Consider the following 11,198-nt stretch of genomic DNA (forward strand, 5'->3'; position numbering starts at 1 on the left):
TGTTTTCGGTACTTTTTTATTAAGGAATTTTTTCCACAAATAATAACATATTACTTCAAACATCTAGTCATCTTTACAAGATTTAGAGATGAAATGTACCATCATATTTGAGACTGGATGCATTTCAAGCGAAAATGCTGAAATATTATTTCAGTCTTTGAGGTTGAAAAATGTTTCAATACTAATATGGCTGATCATCATGATATGTATAGCTTTCGAGTTAATTGAACACATGGTTGTTGGTTTTTTTATCCCTTATTTTCTGCCTTCTTTCCTATTGAAAATATGCACAGTAAACATACTAGAATGTCAGCACCTGTCAACAAAATTTTCAGTAAATGTGGATACGCATTATCGTGACAATTCTTTTGCCAAAGAGGAATCTTTGTCCCACGTCATAATTCCTTCGCCTGACTTGTTCTGAATACATCCTTTGAAATGAAGTAACATATATGATAAAGTGCTCCCTTTTCTCGAATGCAAGCCAATTTGCATATTCATGAGAAACTATGACATCACTTTCTATCCAAGAAGCTTGATTCTACAGGTTTTCACTACTTCCTTCTACCTGGTATTGTTTCTAGAAAGCCTTCTCCTCCTCCGACTGGAGCTCCCCCTCCTTGCACCCCACTCCTCTTCCTCATCATCCTCCTCCCTGTGCACCCTCACCGATTCCCCAGTGTTCCTTCTCAATGTTCTCCTCCTCCCCCTCTGTTCCGACTTTACACAAGCCTCTTTCTCCCACCCCTCTTCGGGCACTGTCCTGTCCAATCTGTACAGATAACACACAAACTTCCTGGAGGGATATTTGACGATGTGGATGATAATATCCAGGTCTATACACACTGTGTGGTCACAATTCTGCAATGGATTATAATGGGAAAGGGGAAAAGTTTATAAATCACAAAATTGTAGTGAAGCTTAAAAACTTACAAGTATGGAGTACTGCTATGTCTATGGTAAAATATCTACAACCTCTGCATACATAAAGGTAATGACTTAATCACTCACAGTGAAAGATTGGTATAGATTTTTCTTCAATTAGGTAGTCATTTTCTTATGGAGGAATTTGGTAAGAAAAGCATTATACACATGTATAAACAATGCAAATAATTTATGTGTGCCATTCTTAAGTAGACAAAAAGGTATGTCGCTTGAGGGCGCTCTTACACAGACACATAGAAAACTACATGACATTTTGAGAGACTCCTAGACAGACTCTTAGGCATCCATATTGAGATAACATAACTTTATTGCTCAACAATGCCAGATGAAATTATACAAGATGCACAACAAAATTGGAATCAGAAGAAATTGGAACAAAGATTCGGAATAAGAGAAATTTGAACAAATATTTTATTTACCTCCTCCCATGGCTCCTCCAATGGAATCTCCTTGAGGTGTTGACCTGTCATGTTGTCATAGAAACACACATATCCCCTGATAGTTTCATCGTCAAAGTTCAGCGCTGTCACTCCTATGATGTCAAGGTCATTCTCATAGTCAACACTCTGGATTGTCTGCAGTGTAGAGACATGAATATGGTTGAAATTCCCCAAGATACACAACTTGGGATTGAAGTTCAACAGATTTTCAATCTGGACTAACATTTTAGATATCGGGTTACAGTTGCGAAAATGTACAGCTTCAGACAGCCTGAGGGACAATTCTGACCACCAGCAAAACTGTCAACCCAAGGTGGAAAATTCAGTAATTTCTCGATTGATAATAAAGGATGCTCTGTTTGTGTTTGTTGAAACAAATAAAACTGTTAAATGGCAACAAAGAATGTATATCAATCATTTCTGCTTTCAATGATCCATCATTTCTGAATCATTTACCTCATATTCAGGATCAACGCTGACATCATAAATCCTTTTCTTGACAAGTCTTCCTGATGATGTCAGTGTCATCCCATCGATGGCGCCATTTTCTGTCGGAGTTGGTCTCCATGACGACTTGATTTCAAAACACTGTTGTACCTCTGTTTCTCCATTCCCACGTGCTTCAGTTCGCAGAATCCTTAAAAAGATGAAAGTGTAACTCTAAGTGGCCTTGGAGATCAAATTACAAATTATTTTGGAAGAAGCTACAAAAGATAGGACTTTATAGGGTACATCAGGACTTACAACTCAAGCAGCCGCTCTGCTTGGAAAAGAACACCTTTGATCATAATCGCACAGTTGTTACTAAATATAGCATCACATGACACTGAGCAATGTTGGCTGCCTACAGAAATTAAGACAAGTTGTGTCTCCTCTGCAACTGTATTTGTTCTTGCTGCTTTTGGTCTGATCCTTGACATGTAAGGTATTTGTATTTCCACAAACTCTAGATGCTGTGCAATAGTTGAGAAATTAAGCTAGGGGCTGAACAGATCAGTCTTGAAAGCGTGATGTAAAGAAGTTAATACAATGATGATGGTAGATATACCGGTACATTAGCGCTTGCAATAGATCTGGGTACCTGAGTGAGTTGGGTCCTCTGTGAAGAATTCTGCCTGAGTCGTCGGGATGAAATAGGCACTTGTCAGGTTCAACGCTGAGACTGTCAAAGTCAAGGACACCATTTATTGCCTTGCAGGACAAAAGTAAAATAGTTTGTTGTTACGTGACCAGCAAATGACATATTCAGCAGCAGGCCAGAACATGAAAGTTATTATTTTTTATCAAAGTTGCAAGTGATTCCTACAAAAAAATCTAGCTCCACACATTGCCTATCTCTGCTTCAGCAACCGCTTTGTTCAGGATAATTTGTTATGGTGCATTTTAATTATTTATTTATTTATTTAACTATTTATCAAGATTTGAAGTCAACATTAAAAAGTCTAAAGAGGATTGGGTCACTGAAGTAGGTGCAAATCACGTATAAAAAGTCAGTCCCCCACTACACACTCACTCGACAATGAGCAGAAAGAAAAGCTGAAGTAAGACAATCTGAAGTAAAAATACAATAAATGAAAGAAAAATATAACGGAAAACATGTCGTGGTTTAAGAACTACTCAAGGTGAGTTAGTTCATTGTTTGAGATGCTAGACACTATGCTGAATGCAATTACCTTCATGCTAGTTTACACAAAAAAAACATTGTTAATTGTGCAAAATTGTGTAAAAAAGAGTGAAATATTAGTCAAACGATGAATAGAAGCTTTGATTATACCAGTAAAAAAGAACTTATCAGTGTTGTCCCCAGGAATTGCTGATAGCATGGCAACTAATTTGCACAGAAATATAATTCATTGATTTGTAAATCAATTTCTACTGTTTCACCAAAATTATGAGTAGTAGCCACTATGCTTTAATTGCTCTGGGGAGAACACGACTTATTGCCATATAACAATCAATCTACACTATTTAATACATCAGAATTCACTGCAAAATTTTTTTTACCCTTTATGTCAGAAACCTACATATAAGATGACTGACCTGTTTTTCTGTTGCATAGCAATGGACAAGGAAACTACCCCTGTCTCTTTGTTTGTATGGACTGATGATGTAATGCCATGGAAACCCACCAATTTGTAATGAGTGGCACTGAACTTGGAACAAAGCTGGTGGACATGCTGAAAAAAAAGTTAAATACAGCACACACCATCGGTCACCATTTATAAGAAATGAAGATAATATTTTTTGCTGTGCCATGTGGACAGAATCAACAGGCAACTGTAAGGATCTACACTCGCAATATTCAAGCCACAATTGCCAGCTCTGATAAGTTGGTATGTCAAAATGTGAAGAGATGGCAGTTTATAATGGCCATTTCCCTGAAATTTTGTGCAAAGATGCTAACTGCCATCAAATCAAAATTTGTATTTCCCAAACTTTTGAATTAACTTCATGAAAAAACTTCTAAAGAAAAAGAAAACAGCATTCATGCAAATACAAACTTAGTCATTTTCTGATCAGCAGCAGTATCTATCATCTTAAGTTTACAAGACAGCAATGACAACAAGTAGCTTTCCAACTCTTTCTCTGCTTGATGAAATACATGTACACTCAGGTTTAGGTTTGTGACAAGTTATGCATAAATTAATATATGCTAGATAGACACAGAGCAGACTGAAAGATCCCTTGCTTGAGGGCCCTCTCTAGTATACACAGCGCCCTCATGTGACGGATCTTTAAGTCTAGTGTCACTGGGCTGAACTCTCTTACCCCTGAGTTTGATGCTGCACGGAACACCTAAGGGAGGTGATCCCACAATGCCTTGCAGTCCCTCACACTGCTTACCCAGCCTTGCATGTAGATGTGTATGCTGTGGGATAAAACAGGCACTGTTTACTTCCAGCTCTGCCCTAGGTATTCTTCCAACCCCTCCTCAAGCTTACACTACAAGGTTATCAACTTTGTCGAATAGTGAAATTCACTTTACCATCACAGTCATGGTAAAGTGAAATCTTGGATGCTAGACAATTAATAAATAGCATGCATTAAAAACCTTCTCCAAGTTCATCGTTTCACTTATTGGTTGTCTTTCTTCTATTTGCACACGCAATATTGTAAAGTTCCCCTTGGATGTAGTATGCTGCTGATACCTCCATACCTTCAGGGAAATTAGGTCAATATTACAGCTACACCATAATAAGCATTTAGAGCACAGTTCTAAGGACACAAATCAGAGTCAAATGAGGCCGAAGCATTCTACAGTACTATAAGTTACAGTTGGACAATAGACATTTAGGGGGGGGCGAGGGGGGGGGGGTTAAAACTGTCTTTACCTCTTCTAGAATATTCTGAAAGCTGTAAAGTTTGACCATTCCATTCTGATGGGTGATCACCAACGTACTCTGAGCAATTGCCGCATCACTGACATCTTTACCGAAAATCTGACAGAGAAGATACAAATTGAAATGATATGATCAAGACGAAATGAAACAAGATTATTTTCCTTAAAATTTCCTTTTCTTTCTTCTTAGACTTAAAAATCTATGAGATGTTATATATCTTAGTAGGAGCAAGATAATTGATGAAAATGATGGCCATGGATGAAAAATTTGTTCCGATGGATTACTTGTCAGTTTCGTCTACTGAAATTTGCAATTGCACGATTTGATTGGTTGATACTACCAATTACTTGCGTCGCAAGTAATATTCTGACCCTGCTGTACATATTTGAATTGATAAAATGCTGACATATTACAAGGGTGATATGTTACATCTATGTATGAGAAATGAAGCATAGGTTTCACTCACATTCTTGTCAATTTCCAGCATTCCAACAAACTCCAGAGGGAAGACAGAAAACACGGCCAGCACCATCAGCAAGGGTTGAGATATCCCTGCCTACATAGTTGGAGAAAATAAACAACTGACAAATGAATCATTTCACGAAAAACAAGTGTTGAAGGTCCAGTAGCTGGTACTTTCAATTCTTTAACAATTTTTTTTTGGCTGCCATATGTCCACTAGATTTTAGATCTTGTTCTGCTCGTCAACGCATGTTGCACAGTATTCAGCTTGTCAACTCAGACTGTACATGTGTAGACTGCATTGTTGTTGTTGTTGACAGGTGAACTGCATTCCAGCTTTTGGCCATACAAATTTTGACGTGGGCACTATCCGGTTCAGGCCCCGAGAACCGGATAGTGCCCACGTCCATGAATATTCAGCGTGAACGAGGGCGATAAAACTACAAAGACTGCTTCGGATAAGGCTGGCAGGAACGCAAACAAATTATCTCCTCTAAGTCCCAAATTCTACACTTGGCTCTTCTAAGTATTTCTCTGCACTCCCACCTGGTCAGTCCACAAGGATTGGATTTTTCGATAGTTGAGAACGGCGACACCAAACGATGTGTCTATTGTCCATTGAATTGAAACGGATACTGTCAAACTATTAAAAGTCCATGCTATGTTGTAGAATATCAAAGTCACCATTTTTGGTCGAAAATGAAAAGAAATGCGTTGCGACACACGATAATTTCGAGTATTTAAGCCCCACAGTCCCTCAAACCACGGCCATACATAAATGCGCTCGCGAATGTCCGTGCGTCTAAGCTGACATTGAATGGTATGCATTACACGTCAGCGACGAGTGCTACGCTTGCTATTGTGTCGATCGATATGACGGTATGACATGAATCAATGGTCCAGTTCAAGTGACTTGAATGACTATATACAAAACTGTTTTGATGTTTTCTGCTCTGTTATGGACCAGGGTCCGGCATTCACAGGTGCAGAAAATTTCGGCCAAGGGGACATACCCGGTGGTGGCAGTCCCCGGATTGGTGGGTACCCATGCGCGTTACCAAATTCACGGAAAAGGGGGTGTTTTTCTTCAGTCATCTCAGAGATTCTGAGTCCGTGAAATCGAGAAAAAGGGGTACTTTTTCAGAGTAACCTCCGAGATTAGGGGTAGTCCTTTCCAGAAAAAAGACTGAAAATGTGAAGAATAAGCAAAGAATCCTAGAAACACGAGGGAGAGTAGATGATGGGAGGTGTATTGTCACACAGGAGCCAGCAGAGAACTCCAGATCCAAACGGATAAGGAAGATGATTGTGTATGAATGTGACTAAAATCATGTGAGGACAAACATTTGTGATGTATGTACATGTATACAAAGTCAACCTCCAGGGTCAACCCTGGAAGTCAACATACTAACCTCCTAGATTTCGAAAATAAGGGTGTGTTTTTTACAGCTAATTTCTCCCAGATTTGCCACAAATAGGGGGTGATTTTCTCAGAAATATTTTAGGAAAGGGGGTACTTTTCAAACTTGGGTAACAAGCGTGGGTACCCACCAACCCGGGGACTGCCACCCCCGGGGGGACATAACACTAAAATAAAACTGACCAACTTCGGCTTTTGTAAGCGCTAGCGTTCCCTGGACAAGGATTCGTTCTGCCCGTACCCGGGCTCGTACCTCTATCCCAGCTTTGTACTGAGCCGGCGGTCAACTGTTTTTATCTTTTATATAATGTAAGCCTAGTGTAGCCATGTGGGATATATATACGGTCCAATTTCGATATATTGTAGTATAATTTTGATATGCTGACTTATTCACTATATCAAATCACAGACAAACAGAAAGCTCAACTCACTGCTAACTTTGCCAGTCAACTTCAAGAATCATGTCTCAATTTTTCCCCATTCTCTTCCAATAAACCCGAGACAATTTTACTGACAGTATTACACTGTTAGAAACCAGTCTGTTATGATGGACTGTGTATACACTTAAGTTTTCGATTTCATAAACCAGAATTCAGATCTCTCCGTTCAAGAGACGAAGTTTCTCTTAAAACTCAACCAACAAGACTCAAATTATGATGATCGTTCTTTCTCGTATGTCGCTGTAGCAGCAGCCATAGCTCTCGTACGTTGCTACGGAAAAAGTCTTTTTCCGTTGCATGACTTGGGGTTTTCCCGTTGCAATCCATATTCGTCCGGGAAAACGAGAGCTATGACTGCACAGATGAATATACTTTCTAGTCATATTCGGTCAGCATCAAGTACTAAAGTTTTGAAATCTTGACTCTTTGAGAAACTATAGTCATGCGACAAGCGCCAGTGAAAATTGTCTTTATGCTTTGTCTGGAAAACTTAGGTGATTTTGCTCGGCTCACGTCTGAAGTTGTACTAAAATAGCTTTTAGGACCTGATAAACAAAATGTTACACTTTATGGGGGGTGTTCCTGATAAGTGGAACGGCGTTTCTCTCCAATCACTGGCCATGCTTGGTTTAGGCGTCAAATTTAAAATTCATTGTTATCAGTGCGTACATATTGACACACACACCCACCAACTCATTAAGCTGGCAAAAGCTCTCGCAGAAATTTGTATGGGAAAAAGCTGTCATGTGCAGTCCACACTAGAATTCACTTATAAACAAAAACAATGCACTTGACATGTATTCATGCTGTGTTAGCAAGCTAAATTCAACTTGCTTGGGGGAGTTAAACAAAAACTTTCTGTTGACATACAAAACAAAAATAGTTAAAAATTAATCAAAAGTTAGAGGTATTGGCCCTTTAAACTTCCACTGCTAAAGTTTGATTCAAACTTCAGGCTATGTACATGTAATATATCATGTGTAGATTATGTAGTACTCATGCATCTGCCTATCTGTCCATCGTTTTGTTCTTTCAAAAATTTTCAAAGGAAAATAGGGTCATGCCACATCTTTGTCTCACAAAATATCGCTTAACTTTGTAAATTAAGCTCTGGCTTCTGGGCTTTTGGTTATTGTGACGGAAGGCAAATGATACAAACTTCATGGTGATAATTATGCGGGAAAAAATTATCATTGCTGAAAATGACAAGTGAAATGAACAGTGAATGACGAGATCAAAAACTTAGTTCAGGTCAACCAATTCAAAATCAATGTTCCTAGATAATCACCATGATGCTCTATTTTGATATTTACTATCACGATCAGATCATGTCAGTAATAATTTGGATGCTTATGTATGTCTTGGCAAGGTAAACTAGTGAAAACAAGGTTTATGTGTGTTTTAGGGATCTTCAAATAGTCAATTCTATTATGCATGGAATATGTCATGCCTTACAGGTCAGAACCGACATGGCCTGACCGTGACAGATGAATTAATCTAGAGAAAAAAAGAATTCAATAACTTACAGCTCTGGCCATGGCAGTGTGTTTTGTATGGATAGACCTCAGAAGAATCGTGCAGGGGTCTGTCTCCCAGCTGAGATGCCTGGAAGATGTGAAATGTTTGAGAGAATCTTGGTTAGATTAATTATAGTTATGAATATGTGATGAATGTATTGTATATGTTCCTTCATCACTAGTGTTGGTGAATGCCTCTTGCAGCAAAAATCCAACAGTATCTTACATATTCTACATATCTGGATGTATCAAATGACCAGACCATCATCCAATGAGTAGCTTGGTAATTTTGCCTTAAATGACTACTTGTCTTGCTCTCAAAATAACTGCTTGTTACAGTAATTATACACTTTACCTCAACCTATTTTTGGAATTATATCTTTTAATAGGAAGAGGAAACTTGTAACATTTTGGAAAGAGTTTTTCTTCATGTAGCTTTTGACATGAAAAGACTCTACCAGATTGACTTGCGAAATCCATATCAAATTAGTGTGTGCATAAAGTGCTTTAATAGTACTGTTTTAACACATTAACTTTTTTCCATACTCAATGAACACTACTGCACTTCTTGTAATTTGCATATGTCACAGGTCATAACCATCCAATCAGAATTCACAAGTCACATCACTCACCTAAACTTATATCTTGATGACAGGAAGATGTCTTGGAGTACTTCTCCTGTCTGGAGGTCATATCTGACAAGTCTGTTATCAGCTGCCAGAGCTAACAATGCCGGTCTCCATCCTTTGTGTTCCAGTATCAACTTATCCTGGAGTGACCAATCAAAACAAAGCACTTTACATTGGATGAAACATTTGGCACAAGGAACACATGTGCTTGTTAGTTGTGTTTTTGATATGCACAACAAAATGTATACCTCCTGGAATTTTATGTTTCAAATATCATTAATGAATGAGTTTTGTCAAGAAGTATGTTGCTATGGTTTCCAATTTGATTGACAGGTTGTTAACTCATTAGCATGTAATGGTATCAACATAACCAATTATGTCATTGCTTTCTGGCCCCATTTCTTTATACACAGGTCCGGCCTCACTATTGAGATCAGTGTATTTGGATCAAACCATTGGTGAGATAGGGGCTTAAGCTTAGTAAGCCAATACCTAGATCTGTAAGAACACAGCCATAAAGTAACAATAACTACACTCATTGTCTGTTTGTTTGTTTTTTTGTGTAACCACTTACCAGTTCAATGCTGCACATCAATGCATCTTCTAGTTTCTGTGAGGGCGCACACACAGGCAGTTTGTAGAGAGGCTGTGGTAGACCATTTATTCCATAGCTGGAAAAACAGTCCAAGTATGAATGACAGTGTACAATGATTATACCACTTCCTGATTGCACTTTAGCATTATGAAAAATTCCCATGATGCATCTGTTCCGCCTCATCCCTGCTAAATCTGCTGATACCTAGGTTGGTTCTGCACTTTATACATTGCACACTGCAAATACAGCCATGTTCATGGGATTTCGATAAAACAACTTTTGTTTTAAATTGTTAAAGACATTAAAATTTGCTTACCATGTGAAACAAGTTCTGTAGTTATCAAAATACAATTTATTGCTGTTAAATAAAATGAGAAAATAATATCAAAGTGAGTCATTTTAATGCATTTATAATCATACAAAATAAAATAATATAAAAGTGATACATCAAGTTCTTCTACTTTATGTGTTCATTGCCACCAATAGAATTCATCTGAATTGCCTTTCCTTGCCTTTTTCATATTTGCTGGCTCTATTTCAACTTACCCTTCAAAAGCGATGGGTGACTTGGAATGCTTCTCCCATGCCAATTTGTACCTTGCTGTGTCCTGCAATGGAGTGAGGTTTTATGAGAGCAGGATGGTTTTCGCAATGCTTTGGCCTAAAAACACTGTTGTTATCAAGGGTGCCTGTGAACCTGCGTCTTACAGGGAAGAACGGGGAGTGAACAGAATAAAGGATGCTGTCATATTAGTAATACCTCAATATACCTTTCAATACTTGTCACAATGGTTTCAGTTGTACTGTGGAAATATCGAGACAAAGAGCAAAAGAGATGCATTAGATTGAAATTTTCTTCATGGCATTGGTGAGATATCTGTAAGTGTAAATTGAAATTGGAGGATGCTTTCTTAAAAGGTAAGCGGAAGTGATAGTCAACAAAGAAAAAAAGGGGGGGGGGCAGAAAGAAAAGGAGACTTAAGAAAATGATCTAGGACCTAGTGATGATACTGATGATCATCTGATCTCTCTCTCTCTCTCTCTCTCTCTCTCTCTCTCTCTCTCTCTCTCTCAGATAATCGTTCTCATGTGCTTCACTGACCTGACAAATTAGCTTGCGCACTATTTTCATATTTCGCCGGTACAAGTTACCATTACTGCTCAGTTCCTTAGCTCGTATATCGAAAACGACGTTTTTACTGGCAGAGCGTTTCATTTTGGCCGGTTGTTAAGGAAAGCAAAAACCAGGTCACGTTCAAGTTACACTCATCGTCTATTAATAATCAAGCATTTCTGGTACATTTTCGCCCTCTATGTGTAAACCTGACTGCATCCAGCATATTTCAGGTTTGTTTAGTTGAGTGATCCGTCGTACACATGGCCGTGTCTGTTCCTGGGAAACCCTTTTG

The 11,198-nt window shown here is 38.5% G+C and overlaps 1 protein-coding gene across 2 annotated transcripts; it reads right to left on the reverse strand.

The window, feature by feature from the left end:
* Positions 1-11,197, reverse strand: LOC139137279 (DDB1- and CUL4-associated factor 17-like). 2 transcript variants are annotated; one of them, XM_070705280.1, is made up of 14 exons: positions 10,892-11,197; positions 10,336-10,397; positions 10,106-10,147; positions 9,769-9,865; positions 9,198-9,334; positions 8,575-8,653; positions 5,193-5,282; positions 4,718-4,825; positions 4,155-4,254; positions 3,426-3,562; positions 2,467-2,576; positions 1,842-2,022; positions 1,365-1,520; positions 1-861 (listed from the first exon to the last, which is right to left on the reverse strand). In XM_070705280.1, exons 1-14 carry the CDS (start codon positions 11,003-11,005, stop codon positions 565-567), a joined length of 1,710 nt encoding a protein of 569 aa, XP_070561381.1. In that variant the 5' UTR covers positions 11,006-11,197; the 3' UTR covers positions 1-564. The 2 variants fall into 2 exon arrangements, with proteins under 2 accessions (XP_070561381.1, XP_070561382.1); XM_070705281.1 differs by lacking the exon at positions 10,106-10,147 and having other exon boundaries at positions 10,892-11,182.
* Position 11,198: the final 1 nt, after the last annotated feature.

The sequence above is a fragment of the Ptychodera flava genome, chromosome 7 (genome assembly GCF_041260155.1).
Source record: "Ptychodera flava strain L36383 chromosome 7, AS_Pfla_20210202, whole genome shotgun sequence".
Lineage (NCBI taxonomy): Eukaryota > Metazoa > Hemichordata > Enteropneusta > Ptychoderidae > Ptychodera > Ptychodera flava.